The sequence below is a fragment of the Rhodamnia argentea genome, chromosome 2 (assembly GCF_020921035.1).
Source record: "Rhodamnia argentea isolate NSW1041297 chromosome 2, ASM2092103v1, whole genome shotgun sequence".
In the NCBI taxonomy this organism is placed as follows: domain Eukaryota; kingdom Viridiplantae; phylum Streptophyta; class Magnoliopsida; order Myrtales; family Myrtaceae; genus Rhodamnia; species Rhodamnia argentea.
In genome coordinates, this window is record NC_063151.1 from 19,971,832 (window position 1) to 19,989,039 (window position 17,208).

The window sequence follows — 17,208 nt, forward strand, 5'->3', positions numbered from 1 at the left end:
CATATAGAATGAAGGTGGAATTCGTGGTTGTGCACGTTTTTCTCCTGTTTGCTTCCGACAGTACCTGGCTTTTCCAATGTCTGAATCTTTGTCGACCATATGCTTCAGCGTGCAAATTGAAAATCCGAGGCAACACGAGCAGGCTCGCGAAAGGCCAGAAGCACGTTGCACAAAACTTTCGAAATTAGAGAGCTCTCAAGATGCCCAGTTCAACGCTCTGCACTCTTTAGCTCTTGTTAAGGTCATCGAGTTAGGTCCAACAATATCTGTTGAATCTCGCCCTTGGGTCCAAAAAGGTGCAAGACATTGACATCTACATGTTCAACTCGTCTCTTTCCGAGTGAAACGACTTCCTATCGATGCCCATTTATTCTCTCCCTAACTTACACTTGAGGACCCCGTCCAAATCACCCATTTCCATCTTCTCCCATCAAAAGATCATGGATGACTTCCCGTCGAGGTTTCAAGCCATCGAGACCAACCCGAAGAGTGAGGGCGATGGCGATGGCGGAGACAACACCACCGCCCAAATGCAGCTGCATGCAGGGACGGGTCTGTTTCGATCGGGCAGGGCCGCCCCCATCAAGTTCACCTTGGATCCAGAGCACCAGTGGGAAGGATAAACCTTCATCTCCGTCATGGTCATGGAGTCTAAATGATGCCGAATCTAAGAGACGGAAAAGAGTGGTTAGGTACAAGGCATATGGCGCGCGGGGGGAAGATCAAAGCTTCAATAAGGAGCGGCTTTCGATGGATCAAGAACAAGTCCTCAGCACTCGTGCATGGTTACTAGGAAGAATTAATGGATTTTACTGCTACGCCAATCCGTGAATCGTATGAATGCCCTGTCGCGAATGAGCACCTCTTCATCTTTTCTTATGGCGGTTCCCTCAACAATTTTTTCCTCTCCTTTCTTGTACATTTTCAAGCAACAACATTAAAGCATCGAACATTTTATGGATCCGACTCGGGATGAAAACAACTGTCTATTCATGTCAAGGAGGGTCGTATACCTGGAAAATTTTGATTGAGGTTTCAAGGTTCAATTTTGCAACAGACACGAGTAAACATTTGTATCCCGATCATCACTCTGAATAGAAAATGAAATGAAGGAGGCTTTTCTCTCCTCTTCCTAGTCCAAGGTGACTCGCACGCCCAAGCTGTTCCCCGTGCACGAACCAGGTAATCCCCCAGGATCATCAATCAATCAATTGATAAGGAGAGCTGATATGGAAACTAAGTTCTTTCCCTCCGCAACACCCTTCAACTCTGTTTTTCACCCCTTGGATCTTTGTAAAACTCTTTACAGCCGGCAGGGCCAGGTGAGTTCGCTGCCAACTTCACTATATCGCTACTTGCAGGCATAATTACCCATAATACCTGACACAGGAATACCTTATCAGCACTTAAACGATTTCGCCGAGCAAGCAAAGAGTATAACAAGTTGGAGGGCAAAGTGTCATGCAAATAATCACAACATTTATCTTGGATATGCTCAAAAATAAATGGAGAGATTGGTTCACCTGTCCCATGAGAGCTATTGACTGAGCGGGTTAAATAAATTTCAAATGCTTCCGCACGGCATCGCAAATCATGTTGATACAACATGCAGCACTCAATGGATAGTTGGAAACTGTTGCAAAGTAGAAGCCAAAGTAAGATATGCAACAAGCATAAGATGGCAAGACTTGCATAGATATCATCATTTACAGCAAAGATATGTTGCTTGAGAAAGATAGCATCATCTCATTGTCAGTCGAGCAATACAATTTCTCTTCATATTTCAGGATACGAAAAAAAATTAATTCTTGAAAATAAAAAAAATTACAAAACAAGAGCATCCCCGACCTAAACAAAAGTTACAAAACAAAAGCATCCCCAACTTCCCCTTATTCTACATTTTGCATCCTCTACTTTGAAAATATCCAGAAAGCCTATGATCTACACCGCTTTAAAAATTCTATACAGTAAAAGGTGCGAGACGTAATTTTTTTTTCTTTTGGAAACATTAGAGTCCAGGGAAGAGAAACTAAAGGATGCAAACTATAGGTTTTAAACTGAAAGATGGAAAATCTTTTGTAACTTCCCCAGCTATTGGTAATTCAACTTCCACTTTCAGCAAGGGCAGTGACCCTTATAAGGGGAAGTAAAATGTCAACAATGCACCAGCATAACATGATACTAGGAAACAATTCAAATTTCTAGCTAAATTTAATAAAAAAATAAACCATATGATTTACTCACTTGAAATAAAATCATCTGTATACTCGGTTTGGATTTTCCCATGGGCCATCGCACCAACCTGAAAAATGTAACATGTTTACACAAACTAATACAAACTCACCACAAACACTAGAGGGCTATCATCACCAATAGCAGCCACATAGTAGGGATAAGAGACACAGGGCTAAAGAGAGAGCCAAAAATACTACAAGGCATTCTGCTGAAAAATTTATACAAACTCACCACAAACACTAGAGGGCTATCATCACCAATAGCAGCCACATAGTCCTGCATTTCAACCAGCTTTTCTGAGCTGTGAGAAAATCCTGAGATACAAAAGGAAAGCAACAGATGTGTTTAATTTACTCAACATTTGACTTGGAGAGAGAGAGAGAGAGATGATAACCAGTTCTTACCAATTCTTCTGGCATTGGCAGGCAGATATTGCGTCACAGGGTTTTTGATCACCCGCAAAAGCTTCTCACGCTTGCCCGCTGCTGTTATACTCAATTTTTGCAGTAATTGCACTGTAAAGACAGAAAATTATCAAAAAATGCCTTGAAATGAATTGGCTGATAATGATTAAACAAGCTATTAGGTAAAAGCAAAAGGTACGTACACATTATGCCTGAGAAGCGCTTGTATGTCCTGGGGATACGGACATGAGGCTTGACTTCAAAGAGCACACCCTTTTCAGTCCTCACATAGACAGCACGAACCTTTCCTGCCTTATTAAGTGGACTGTCTAGGATCGCCAAAAGAGCCTGAAAGCAAAGTGAAGAGTTAAGTGAATTGGTGCAATAAGCAGTCACAACAGAAAACCAACTATTGACACATTTGATCCCAATGCGCACAACCTACATAAAAAAATATATTAATAATAACAAGTCCAATGTTAAATTAGTTGTTTAATGAATATATCTGCTTATCGAGATGCCATTGCGCATGAATCGCTATTAAACCCTATCTCCATGTCACCACCTGAGAATTCCTTCTAGAAGCATGATCAGCGGTTTCCATGCTAGGTCATAATAGTAAAGATCACATGACTAGTTAAGCCATCATGAGTTATCAAATTAAATAGTAATGGGGACACACTTGAATCTACAGACAATGAAACCCAATGCATGCAAAAATACAGTTTTCAGTTAAACTTTGTCTATAAGTCCTCAAGAAAAGCATCAAACCCACAGCAGCGAAGTTCACAAACCTGGTGAACGATGTCAGGTCTATAATCAGCTGGATTTCTACCATTCCTCTTCAAAAAGTTGGCGTGATCATCTGAATTCAAGATCTGATAGGTCTGCAAATGTGACTAAGTTGCTTAGCCTAATGAGAAGCAAGAAGACAACCAAGAAAGACATGGATACAGACATACACTTCTGCATATATATATAAGTGACAGAAATCCACAGATCTCTGGTACCACTGCAAGTCTGCAATGGAAAGTGCTTCTTTCATAGTAAAAATTTTACATTGTGAGAGCAAAGATGAAGTTGTTCTGTAAGCATCAAAGTCACAAGTCACGGTCCTGACAAACAGATGAACTCTACCATGGATAAAACTAACGCAAAAGGGGAATAATAAGAAAGACACGTGAAGGGCAGCCTAAGCTCAAAACCAAACCTTCCCAACTTTAGCGACTTCCAATGAAGCCTTCTCGAGAACAAAAGTAACCCCAATGTTCTTGGAGCCTTGACTCTGGACCGGTCCGAGTGGTATGCCTTCGAGCTGATGAACTGCATCATCCTCTACTTCTTCTGATTGCTTCTCCTGATTTTCCGCCTCTTCTTCTATCGATACATCATCTGCCTTCAGTTGCTTCGGCTGTGGTTCTTGCTCACGTTCGCCTTCCTCAATCTCCGCATCGTACTTCTCCTTCCGCTTTCTGTTTCCCCGTTTGATTCCCAAAGGCCTCCCCATCTTTTCACCTCGCTATTGATTCTGCAACCACCCAAATTAAGCCCTCGTCCAATCAACAGCCATAATTTGATCTGGAATCCCAAAAGCGACCCCTTTGTCGTTTATAGAAGAAAGCGAAATGCGAACCTTCGAGAGGAAGTGTTGAACCTGCGAGGGAGGGCCGGAGGTGAGAGGCGACCAAGAGCGACCGGTGATAAGAGGCGACCGAGAGTGGAGAGGCGAGAAGCGAGGCCGCGGCCGGAAGTTAGTTGAGCCGTCGAGACTTGGTAGCAGCAGACGCTGGCGCTGTGGAGCTTGGAGAACGAGCGGCCGGGTTTAGGGTTTTTCCGTCAACTGGACGGGACGAATCACAAATGGATTTTAAATTCAAAAGCCCATCCATAATAATAAATGGGCTTTAAAATGAACCCCACTTGGGGTTGGTTCTGAGAAGATGGCTGGTACAGGAAGACAAAATTTGCTTCGACTCTGTCTTGGGTTAATTTGACCCTGCAGTTCAGAGGCGATGACTGGAGCTGGAAAAATGAAACTTGTTCCAACTTGGTCGTAGTTGCCCGCCAGGTGTTCGTGAAAATTTCCCAAAGGAAATTGACTTGAAAGTTTGAAAATTCCAGAGGGTGAGAAACACTGCTTCATTGAGTCTAGCTTCTTCTTCAACTTTGCAGCAGGCTGCAAGTACATGTGGACGAAGTTCTTTGCCCTCTGGAGGTACAGGTTCGTTTGTGAGAAACTGTTCTTTTTATGTTCCTAATGCTGCTATAGGATGGGTACAGAGAATTGGTATTTTTCTTCTGGGATTTGTGGTGTCAAATAATGGCAGCTCAGTTCAGATCAAAGCCTGAGTAATCTGGGGTCGAGTCAGTTCTTGAATGTAGTAGTTGGTTCTGGAGATAATAAGATGTATGTTATTCTCAGATCTTGGGCATCAAGGGGCATTTGGTGATACTTCGCTTTGAAGGTTTTCTAGAGTTTTTAAGAATCTTAGGCTTCGTATGGTAACGTTTCTATTCTTGAGAACATATTTGGAACAAAAACATTTTTTTGTCTTTCTGTTTCTGATTATGATTTTCGGGAACAAAAACGTGTTTGGCAAATGCAAAAAAAAAAAAAAATACTTTTTTCACCAAAAGGAAGGATTTACAATCGGCGGGTGGCGGCGGCCGCTTCAGCTCCTCGCCGACGATAGTGCACGGTGGTGACTTGCACGAGCTCGCCCTTGAGTTGTTTATAAAAAGTGTTCCAAAATCCAGAAACAAGTTTTTTTTGTTTCTTTTTTTGGCTTCAAAAGTGTTCTTCGGAACACTTTTAAAACATTTTTTAACCATACGCGTTTCTGTTCCGAAAGTGTTTCGGAAACACTTTTGGAACGTAAACACTTTCCAACGAGTGTTACCATACATGCCCTTAGATGACACTTTAAGGACTTGGAGGTGACAAAATATTGGATTATTTAGTAATTTCATTGGAAGTTGTCATTCCATTGAGTCTTAGAAAAATTTGACTTTGCAAAATTGATTCCTCGAAAGGAGTTCTGTGGGCTTTCTAGGCTTGTTCTATCTGCAAATCTTGGAGCCATGTCTTCTCTCTCTCTCCCTTGGAGACTTTGCATTATAGCTCTGTTGACATTATTAGATTCCGGAAATTTTGACTAGGTTGTGCTGTTTAATCTGATCAGTGAAGCACTGAACCTACCATTGGAGCCATGTCACTTTTCCTATGCTATAATCACCAGCCTAAAGAGACACTACGTGATCAAATTTGTGTTTTTGCAGTTCCTTTTTTTGATGTAACAAGAGTCTTGTTAGTAACTGTCCAAGCATACTTTATGAGGGCGACTTCAATTTTCAGACCACAGTTAATGTAACGAGGATTATAGTATTTTCTCAATTAGTTGTTTAGCAAGTACTCGATTTATTTACTAAGAAATTTCTTCATAGGCAATAGCCGTTGGATGCCACGAGTGTTGGAGCTAGCTTGCCTTCTAATATGAATCACAAGACCCACAATGGCCATTTTAGTTCGAACTCCAAGAGAAAACAATTAGGCTACGTTTAGTGGTCCAAATAAAAGCCATGATAGGACATGTTTTATCCTATATTGTATTTGGTAGTTGTGTCAATGTTTGTAGATAGAATATGATCAAATCATCGGATTTCTTATCATATCCTATCCAGTCCTATTCTGACTAGAATTCAGGACGACCAAACGTAGCCTCAAGACACAAGAAGTTAATATGGAAAGTCCAGGGTGTGGATGGACTTGGCCTACAGCCCATTCTTGCACCAAAGTATAACAGCCAATTTACAAGTAGATTGAACATTTCGACCCCCCCCCCTCCCCAAACGAGAATTTTAGCTCCGTCACGAGCAATCTCTTAAAAGTTGCTTGAAGTTGTTGTAATTGCGAGGTGGTTGTCAAACACCTCATAAAAGGCTAGAACACCGTTTCGCGGGGTTGAATTTCTGATGGAAAAATCGTAACATTGAACGAGAGTGATAAGTTTGGCTTTTTATTGACAGTAGCACGAGCGTGCCTTGATCCTCTTGTAAGATAGAATGTTTAGCTTTCCATTAACAAGTATCACTGCATTATTTCTAACTCATATTTCAAAAGCGTCTGTTCGATGATCCCGAAATTTTGCATAGAATAAATGAAGCCTTATAAAGTATACTCGAAGAGATTTTTAAGAACAACTATGAAAGACAACTCTAAAGGCCTTTGGACCTCCAACCTTTAGACAAAAGCTACGTCGTTTGGAAACTATTTTTGGGAGCCCACGTGGGAAATGTTAGTATTTTCGAAGTCCTCGAAAAGCTTTTAACACTATCCACCAGCATTAGGCATTCAGCTTTTATTCCAATTATGCATTCACTAATTTTTTTCGTATGCCTATTTTACTCATGAATGACATTTTTCGATTACGCTTTATTTAAAATACATACCTAAATCTTTTATAAGTGTAATTATTTTTTTTGGCTGAACAACATTAAACCAAAGTTGATTCTCGGGGCATTTTTCGATTATAGTTAAAACAAAAAATGCTATTTATACTTCGAAATTTCCCTTGAACAGACCTTCCTTTATCCGATAGGCAGCATATCAATGCGCTATAGTGACCGGCCCGAGTGACACGTATTGTTCGTGGCGACGTTATCGATCACCCCCATCGGAATTGACACTCCTCTCCCTGCTCGGAATTCGAAATCTCCATCCCTCCGCCCTTGAAAATATCAAGTAAAATAGCACGTGGACAACGTATCGAATTAATGTGTTGCCTTAATTATTGTTTCTTCCAAGGAAAATGACCTCGTGAAAAAAGATAAGAATATTCCCAAACGAGCTCGGGTTACGGAAGAAGGAGTACAAGGAACCGAGAAGAAGGCATCAGCAACAATTGGTGCGCAATACACATTCTCACATAATTTTGTTTCTTTTTTGGTCGGGATATTCTAACATAATGGTAACCACAACAATTGGTCGTTGGGGCTTCTTCATCAAATTCGAATCCCATATTTTATATTATCCTCTTCTCCAATTAATATTATAAATAAATAAAAAGGATAAAATGAAAAAAAAAGGAAAAAAAAAAAGGGCATTGTAAACGTGCAATTGAGCAACAGAAAAAAAGGGGTCACTCTCAAGGCATTACTTCCACGCAATCCTCCCCATTCAATCCTCTCCTAGTCGATCCAACCAGGTGGGCCCGGCCCACGGGCCCAGCGGGGCCCACTAACACGACCCGATGGTGTGGTGGGGGCGACTGCAATTATTGATTGTAATAGTAATGATTAGATTCCTTCATACAGTCTTTTTCTCGATAATTCGATGACGACCCTAAATGTGATTTTGTGATTGAGATTAAGGGCATAAGATAAGACGCGACGGTAAAAAAAAAAAAAAATTCACAGGAAACTCAAATTCGTCGGGTTTCGATCGCATTCGGAATCAACGAGAATTGACGTGTTTTTCATAAAATAAAAGAATCGGCTTCTACTATTACACGAAACAACGCGAACGCTTAAATTATTATGCATACCTGAATTTTCTCTTAACAAGAGAAACATGATAAGTCCAAAAAAGGACATCAAATAAAAAAGTTAACTATCAAGTACGTCAAAGTTCGCTCTTGATGCCTATCGGCCTTAGCACATAGACATCTAAGAATAGTCATGTCGCGTGGGTGGTATTTCGAAAGCATCTGTGCAACTGACCTTTGAATTTCCCTTTTGTATGAATAGGATGCGTATACTTTGATTCGGATTGAATTTAGAGTATGCCACGCGTGGTGTGTGCATGCGATATATGGCGAGCTCGATCATAGTTTGGTTTCAAATTGCCAAACCAAATTGAAATTGGATTACAATTATTCTATTCGATCCCGTTCGTAAAGGTGATTTCTCGAACAAAATTGAAATTTCCAAGTTTGGTTCGGTTTGATTTTTTTTTTCTTCTTCTTCTTCCTCAATCCGCCCGATCGAACTATTCATTTATGACTTATGTGATCATATTAATTCAGTTCAGTTGGATATTTTATTAAGATGGGATTGAACTGAATCATGCTGGCCCCTAATCTATACCGCTAAATATAATCTGATCTATCGAAACTTTCTTTGTAATTTAATTATCAAATATTATCTCCCTCCATGGGACCCACCACCAATAATAGACGGCCACGTCAGATGACGAGAATCTACTCCCTCCCTCTCTCTCTCTCTCTCTCTCTCTCTTCTCCTTTGCGTTCTTCTCGTGCAATCTCAACGACCCCACTCCAAGTTTCATCTCCAATGGCGTCCCCCTCGACACGCTCGAAACCCTAGAGAGAGAGAGAGAGACGCGATCTCGGCCTCGAAGTTCACGCCATTTCGGCCATGGACAACAACGCCTACTCCCACTCCTCGTACCCGGACTCCGGCAACTCCTCGCCGCGCTCCCGCGACGTCGACCTCGAGAGCTCCTCCTGGGACGACCCCCTCCCCAACAGCTACAGGGTCCGCTTCATGTGCAGCTACGGCGGCCAGATCCAGCCGCGCTCCCACGACAACCAGCTCGCCTACGTGGGCGGCGACACCAAGATCCTCGCCGTCGATCGCGGCGTCAAGTTCTCCTCCTTCATGTCCAAGCTTTCGTCGCTCTGCGGCGGCGGCGCCGCCGAGGCCTGCTTCAAGTACCAGCTCCCCGGCGAGGACCTCGACGCGCTGATCTCTGTCACCAACGACGAGGATTTGGAGCACATGATGTTGGAGTACGATCGGCTGTGCCGCGCGTCTGCCAAGCCCGCCAGGTTGAGGGTCTTCCTGTTCCCGATGACCAGTTCAGCTTCCGCGAGTTTCGCGGACAGCGAGGGTAAGTCGGGAAGCCAGTGGTTCGTGGACGCCCTGAATTCGGTTCAGATGCGGAGTCTGGAAGGTTCGTCGCCACCGGAATCGACCGCAGGAGTGGCGGCGCTGAGTCCGGACCTCCTGTTCGGCTTGGAAAAAGGATTCCCAGCGAGAAAGCTGCAGGATCCGCCAGCGATGGCTGCAACGGCGGCTCTCGATAGGGATGTTGCAGCCGGATCAGAATGCGGATCGGAGGACCGGCACGTGATCGGAGAACCGGTAATTTCACAAGAAGAGATTCACCGCCAGATTGAGGAGCTGCGGAGGATGCACATAGCCGGACACGAGCAAGTTCATCTGTTGCATAGAAAAGTGGACGATGCAATTGTCAACCCTAGAGCCTCCGCCGGTGACTACTACGGACAGCGACCACCTGAGAAGGTAGCATCGCCGGCTCCGGGGCCAGTGGCTGTTCCGGTTCAGATGCAGATTCCGGCAAGTTTCCCATCGGAACACCACATGACAAGCGGAGCTTATCCAATTGCGGGAGCCGGAAATGAGCAGCAAGTTTATTATATGCAGGCTCCGGCAGGCGGCTACATGGGGGCACCACAGGTGATGCGTCCGGTGACTGGACAACCTGGCCAGGCGGCATACTACGGAGTGCAGCGGATGATGCCGGATATTTTCCGGGAGCAGCCGGTGTACAATGCAGTGCCACAGGCACCAATTCAGCAGCAGCCGCCAAAGTTCATGGCTTATAGCACAGAGGGAATACAAGTGGTGCAGGCACAGCAAAAGGCCCCAGTAGCTGAGCCGGGTTTCCCTCCAGTGGTGTATGACGGGTCGGGTCGTCAGGTTTACTACACAGCCATGCCGGGATCAATGGCGCCACCCTATCCATATCAAGCGGCAGTTGACGGGAGGCAGGGCGGCGACACTGGGGTGGCGAATCAGGATGGTAAGGTTGTGGGAAAGGGGGCTCAATCTTCTTCGATATGATTGAAGTTGTTGTCTATAGTGGTGAATTGAACATGTGAACGCCTTTCAATATTGATTCTATCGTCTCTGTCCGAACGTGAGCTCAATCTTTGAGCGTTCTCCTCTGCTATCATGTTCTTGTTCAGGAGTGAGTTTGGAGTGCATTAACTTTCTCTTTCTCTTTTTGTTTTTTTTTTCACACATTCAATTTGCATTCCTTGTAGCTTGAAGCAAATCCTGATTCCTGAGTCACCCATTTGAGACTTTGTACTCGTAAAGCTTACATGAATTGAATTGTGAATGTTCTTATGAGTCGTTTAATTAACTATCCACTGTCAGAATGTCGGGTTTCAACTGCTCGGCGGCTTCAGCCGGAAGATTTTCAAATTGTTCAGTTCCGCCAATTTCCCGGAACATGTTAAGGGAGGAAATTGCAAGATGCTACAACATCGGTAGTACTATTATCGTGTTTGAATATGTGTCGACACTTTAAACGAACTATATAATTCAGTCTGGGCGACCACTGCAACGGCCGCCGCAACCGCTGCTGCAACTGCAACGGATGCTACACACTGTCAGGACCAGAAATTGACATAATATACTATGGTTTAGACTTCAACATCAATCATATGTCCTTTCTAGCGACCTCCACTGCAACGGCTGCTGCAACTGCCGCCTCCACCACAACCACCACCCCTGCAGTTCCCCCCGCCGCAACTGCCGCCGCAACCGCTGCCGCAACCGCTGCATCCGCCCGCAGCCACTGTTTCTACCGAAGAACCATTGCGGTTATCTGCACTGGGGGCACCTTCATTGCTGCCACCAAAATTCGCTCGTGTTTCTATTTGTTCCTGCGCATGAACTCCATTGCCAACTCCATCGACACAACTTGAACACATGACAGAGGTTGCCAAAAATTGGTACTTGTCTGCATAAAGGTCGCTCGAGCATTTGCCTTCCACCTCTTTTCTGTTGTCTTCCTTGTTGCAGATACTTGCATCCAGAGCATCATCCATCCATTCCTTATTCTCTTTGTTCTTCGGAATGTGTCGCCACATATTCGACAGTATGAATGCCAATATTATTGTAGGCAGTACCATCCAATCTTCTTTCACCTGTCAATCAGGGAAGTTGTCTCTTAGCAATTCCTCATTTTCTTCCTTTTATCTGGAAATGGTCTTGACAACTAAAAAATGGTCGCTTTTACCTTTAGTATGCCACATTTCAAATCGAGCAATGCCGCTGACTTCCCGTAGGGATATTCAGCTGAAAATTCCACGGCTGTCAGGACTCCTTGTTCATCTTCCTTCTCACAACTGTTTCTAACCTCATATTCTAGCTTCCTTCCAGGATATATAATCACCTAAAGAGTACAGCACGTGCAATGAGTTGCTAATTGATAGCCTGGACTCTGCCAGAGTGAACTGTAATTCATTGTGAAATGATACATAGTAGAACTTGTGGAAGGACTTGTCAAATTGCGAAAGCACTTGTTGCATCGCCATCTAATCTCTGGCTGAGATGTTTCTTCATGAGCAGTTCTACACGTACAGAATATGGATTATGAATAAGATTAGAAGAATAAAAGATGCTTACTTGTCTATCACCCGTGAGCTTAAAAACATGGCTGTCTCCTGAGGAATCTCCCTCTAGGTGAAAGAACCATGTAGAGTTCATCAGGGACCATCCTGTTCCTTGTAATTCTGCAAGTAGATGTGTTTTACCATCTCCAGCTGTTCTAATCAGCTCTCTTGGAAGCTGATTTTTGTCTGCCACAACTACTTTGGAATCCCTATCATGGTCAATACTGAAAACTGATTAATGGTTGCATAATCCTGCACGTGTAAGGTTATAGGGACAGCGAACATTTGTAGTTCCAAGGAAGGAGGATGGAAGCTTTTGGGAACCAATAGGATGGTCCGGATCCTAAGAACCCTAGTCAATTAAATGTGTTGCTCAATGTAACGTAGGTTCATGCATCAAACCATGTCGTAATTTCTAACAGCTTGCGAATTACAGTAGCGAGCTCCATTCCAGTAAATTTTATACGTTCACTACATTGTACTAGAAAGAAAATGCAATCTCATCATTGAATGGTTTAGATATTCGGTAATGCATATACCTCATCTGGATGTTGATGATTTTATTGCCTTTCTCTTGTAGGATGTCAGGATTAGTCCTCCTGAGAAGCGGCAGGAAGCGAGCACTTTCCATTGATGGATTAGCTGGAACCATTTGAAACATGTATTCCATTGGAATCGGAGGAGTGAAAGACAGGATGATGCGGATGCTGACAGGCCTGGAATCCAAAGTCTCCGAGTCTGTTGGGAGCTCAAACCAATTGTCCATCCAAAGGGGAGATCCGGGCTCCGACAGTTTGGTCAAAGAGACAGAAGTTCTTCCCAGTGGCGTTTCTGATTTAGTGAAATTCGTATGACGCATAAGTTCGAAAATGAGCTCTCCATCACGTTCACACTGAAAGCTAGCGACCTGTTTGTTCCCTGATTCAGACTGTATGCTTAGTCTTGTTTTGGTGTTGAAGTGCACATCTGGCTCAGCTTTTCTCAAGGTGACAAAGAGATTGCCTCGATGCCTAACTGGTAAGCCTTTGATTGCTGCGATCTCCACCATGACCTTTACAAGATATTACAAAATGAGGAACCGATTTTATCGAGTTTGTGCATTACAATCTAGTGGTGCGCCCAGATTTTCATAAACTTGAAGCTTATAGGATTATCTATGAGCTATCTCCAGCATGAAGCTAGCTGTAATTGCAATTCTTAGGTGTTCCAAATTCCAGCGTATATACAAGGAAAGAGTTGCATAACATTTGAGTAGCTTCCTATATGTATCAACAAATCATGTGCTGTAAATGGACTTGACTTAAAGTTGAAAACAGAGAAGAGGAACAGTTAGTGTCGCACTTGCATTTGAAGCTCATTTAGTTCTTCCGACACGCGACTAAAGATTTGAGTGGGGGCAGCCTTTCTATATTTGGACAAAGCCATATATTAAGTGCAGCTTCTACTGTCAGATAACTGTACATGTGCTGAGTATGGTTTCATAGCCCCCTTCAGGTGGTTCGTGCCATATGGTGAAGGAATTTGGAATTTAATTACCTCTACTAGCTTTTTTGGGGGAAGTGGAATGGCATTCTGAAACCCGCCGGACGAAACTGCCTTCTTGGCCACTGTATTCAGCTGAAGAGGAGTTATTGTCAGTGGAGATGGAGGGCTGCCTCTATGCATTGCTCCTGCCTTCCAATAGCTCATACCAAATGTCTCTTCCCACAACTTTGTGGTTTGGAAAAACCCCATGTTGAGTTTTCCACCTTCGGTCCGATCGGAATCAGTATCGTCATGCTCTAACACCTTCCCGATGATGGCCGCTGTGTCTCTACAGTATGAAGCGGGGTTTAACTGGTGAGCATGCCAGATGAGATCGATGTCGTAAGTCGGGACACAAAAGCATTTGTTTGCCTTTTCTCTCTTCCTCTTGATCAGATAGAGAAAAGCCTTGTATCTGGCCACAGCTTCTTTAAGAAGTACATCGTCGTTCATATACGGTCTGGACACCTGAGCAAGAGAAGAGATCCTGTGAGTAATTGTCCACTGTCAAAAGAAAGGTTAGAGAAAACCCATGTGCCAGAGGTGCACTTCAATGTGTTTCACCAGGAAGTGACCTGAGCTGAAAATTACCAAAAAAATATCAACCCCAAATTCTGGGTTCAGTTCAATTAGTTAGATGTGATTTTCTGTTTCTCTGAGTTTCTTTTGTACCCCCTATATCCCCACTGCCAGAGTTCATTAGATGCAACAAATTTTTTAACTGGGACGGTGATATATATGAATTCAAATTCAGGGACGTGAAGAATCGTCAGTGAGAATAGGACTTCAGGAGTCTAGACACGATCCTTCTGAAAGAATTTTAGCCTTTAGGTGATTTAAAAAACTCTGATTCCTGATAAATTCATCCCTGTACCTGGTAAAAGAATGAACTCTGCCTCTTGACAGCTGCAACTAAGTCGTAATCACTGTCTCTCGGGGCTCCCATTGTATTTCCAGCTCCATTCTTTGACGAGTTGCCATTAATGTCAAGTTCATAAGGTTCACTTGGATACATTCTGTTCCAGATTGCTTCGGTTTGTTTTGTGCAGGTTCCTTGGAGAGATGATAAAACATTTGAGTTGTCCAAAATCCTCCCGTACAGCTCCTGACAGTCGATCTTATACCGCACCTAGGGGAACCAGAAAACGCGCATAACTGGGAAAATTTCCTTTGATGGTAAAGAACGAGCAGAAAAGGCTGACAGAGTTCTCGAAGAGAGCAAAACACATATGCCTTATTAGAGTCTTACCGGGTTTAGCCTATGACAGTGCCATATCCATTCGCAGTCAAGAGGCACCACCAGGGGTCCTTCAGAAATCGGAGAATCCATGTGCTTGGCGAGCAGTGGAAGCCAACAATGCTTGTATCTGAAATTAGCACAAAATTGAAAGATCTGAGAACCGGTGGATATTTTTAGGAGTGTGAAAAGGAGATATACCATCTTCAAGTCCTTGCAACATTAATTATCTCATGATGGGAGAGTGAAATTTCTTTAACTAAGATTAAAGCCGAAAGAATGGACTAAAGTTCCATGACAAGTTTTATCTCATGAGTATGCAAGGTGCAACAAGTACTCTTCGAATCTCCGTATCTGGGTCACTCAATGGTCCGAGACCCATTCACTGCTCACCGACAAATGGCACGGTCCAACACTGGGCCGCTGTAGAGATGCCGATTCCTATCGACCGCTGCTAGAAACTGTAGTTGTTGCTTGGCACCTGCCACGAGGTCTGTGCTCACGACTGTCTGCTGTGCTTCAGCCCACTCCAGGTTTTGTTGCTTCTGCTCCATTACCTGCACAAAGGACGTCAGCAACCATAGAGTTTCTGAATGGGAAAGATCTCTTACCGTTACGTAGGCACATCCTAATATGCTAAAGTAATCAATTTTCTTTTCCAGAATTCCTCATGATAGTAAACTAAAAGTGACCCAAAAGGCAAAACTCTGCGTAGATGATGGATTCAAATCTTGTTATGTCATTGTTGAATTTGACCTGGGGCAGAGAGTAGAAGTCACTGGACATCATGCAAGTTCACTAGTTATTAATGTCTGCTGTACCTGAAATGCAAACTGACTTTCAAAAACTAATATAAGACCTGTCATACTTTGTTTTGAAAACTTTTAAGGATGATGCTACATCACTTGTATCGATTTTCATATTAGTAGACGATAACAGTTTCATGGTTCTAATTCCTACTCACACTAGGCCACCTGTGAGCTCTGAATCTTCAATTCAGATCTTCATTTCGCAAGTCCTAGGAATGTAGAATTGCGAAACCAATACTTGCAGTATGCAAGGTTGTACTTTGTATGCGCTGCAAATTCCTTACCATGGCTCTTTCCTTTTGTGATTCTCCGAGCAAATGCTACACTAAGATGGTGAGGAGTCTCGACCTTCTTTATGATGAAAGTGCTATATTTAACTGGATTTGTGTCTCTCTTGTCTCGGCTGTTGTCTAATGTCTAGGAGGTTGATATATATGGATTCCCTAGGATCAACGGCGAGCAAGATGGAGGAATGAACTTCATCTTTGGATATGGTTGAGAAAAAACATAACTCTCTTCTGAGTTTTGGTGCTAGTCACACTTCAGGTGCTTTCCTGGATTTCAGCTGCAGTTCTGGGAAGACTTTTCCGCATGCACGCAAGAAACATCACTTAGTTGCCAGGTTACATCGGGCAACGTGTTTCATGTCATCAGTTATGTGTGATCTCCCTCAACAGCTCATTGGAGAGACAATTAGTCGTGTTGGTAACTCCTGCTTCGACCTCGATTCCTTTGGTTAGATTAGATGCCGCGACAGAACACTGTAATGCGAGAGCCAGGTTCGCTTGATCACAAAACTGAAGCTCGGAAAAATGTTTGTATTTTTCCTATTCCTAGGATTGGATAGAACCACTATTTTGTGGGTGGAGACAGAATTTCTATAGTGTTCTCATCGTCGGAATGAATTCGAGCCTAAGTATGAAATACTACGCTATCGTCCGTGCTCAACTGCACTTGTGCTGGCTAGCAATAGCGCTATTGCGGTCCCGGGATTGTATGCATACAACCAACGACATTTTGCGACAAGGCTTCCGACCGCTATTTTCATCATTCGTTTCTCGTGTTCGAAAACAGTTCATCCTCTGAGGTTGAATGAGTAAACAGTTGTATAACTGTGCAACCAAGGCGCACAAATCCAGTTTTGTGTGTCACAAAAGAAAATCAATAGGCGACGTGGCTGATGGATTAATTGTTGTTGCCTGCTTGAAAGCATCACTTGGAAATTATTTCTCTTGCTGTTCAGGCACCTATTCCGTGACACCCTTATTTGCCAACACGAGATATCTGGACGATTCATCCTTTTAACTTGCGGGACGAGGAGGGAAAATAAACAGTACTAACACTCCCTCCAAAGGAAAAAGTGTAAGTAATGGAACTCCTGCTGCTAAAAGCTAAGTTTCGACAAGGGAAAGATTCCCAATGACATATGATGTTATAGTACTATGAGGTTATGCTTTGTTACGCGAACATATCAAGGTTTTGCCTAACTCGACAGCCATTTTCGCGCATTCTTCTTTTTCGCTTTTCCCGTAATCGCATGCTCTTGTTTTCTCCTTTCAATACAAAGCTACAAACTTCTTGTAGACAGCAAGTTTCTGGAAGGGGAATGC

General features: G+C 43.3%; 3 protein-coding genes across 6 annotated transcripts; 1 reads left to right on the forward strand and 2 right to left on the reverse strand.

Moving 5' to 3' along the window:
• Positions 1-989: 989 nt before the first annotated feature.
• LOC115739644 (ribosomal RNA small subunit methyltransferase NEP1-like) lies at positions 990-4,318 on the reverse strand. 2 transcript variants are annotated; one of them, XM_030672856.2, is made up of 9 exons: positions 4,294-4,318; positions 3,850-4,167; positions 3,434-3,526; positions 2,843-2,987; positions 2,640-2,750; positions 2,467-2,549; positions 2,245-2,302; positions 1,524-1,633; positions 990-1,380 (listed from the first exon to the last, which is right to left on the reverse strand). In XM_030672856.2, exons 2-8 carry the CDS (start codon positions 4,144-4,146, stop codon positions 1,554-1,556), a joined length of 867 nt encoding a protein of 288 aa, XP_030528716.1. In that variant the 5' UTR covers positions 4,147-4,167; positions 4,294-4,318; the 3' UTR covers positions 990-1,380; positions 1,524-1,553. The 2 variants fall into 2 exon arrangements, with proteins under 2 accessions (XP_030528716.1, XP_030528717.1); XM_030672857.2 differs by having other exon boundaries at positions 4,273-4,304.
• Positions 4,319-8,886: 4,568 nt separating this feature from the next.
• On the forward strand, positions 8,887-10,630 carry LOC115739642. Its single transcript, XM_030672853.2, has one exon. It carries the CDS (start codon positions 9,015-9,017, stop codon positions 10,464-10,466), a length of 1,452 nt encoding a protein of 483 aa, XP_030528713.2. The 5' UTR covers positions 8,887-9,014; the 3' UTR covers positions 10,467-10,630.
• Positions 10,631-10,830: 200 nt separating this feature from the next.
• On the reverse strand, positions 10,831-16,441 carry LOC115739640 (glycine-rich domain-containing protein 2-like). 3 transcript variants are annotated; one of them, XM_048275266.1, is made up of 11 exons: positions 15,883-16,441; positions 15,183-15,346; positions 14,802-14,919; positions 14,427-14,681; positions 13,565-14,020; positions 12,568-13,079; positions 12,042-12,237; positions 11,653-11,808; positions 11,185-11,560; positions 11,015-11,121; positions 10,831-10,969 (listed from the first exon to the last, which is right to left on the reverse strand). In XM_048275266.1, exons 1-10 carry the CDS (start codon positions 15,883-15,885, stop codon positions 11,084-11,086), a joined length of 2,274 nt encoding a protein of 757 aa, XP_048131223.1. In that variant the 5' UTR covers positions 15,886-16,441; the 3' UTR covers positions 10,831-10,969; positions 11,015-11,083. The 3 variants fall into 3 exon arrangements, with proteins under 3 accessions (XP_048131223.1, XP_048131221.1, XP_048131222.1); XM_048275264.1 differs by having other exon boundaries at positions 11,015-11,560; positions 15,883-16,439; XM_048275265.1 differs by having other exon boundaries at positions 10,831-10,965; positions 11,013-11,560; positions 15,883-16,439.
• Between the last annotated feature and the right edge of the window lie 767 nt (positions 16,442-17,208).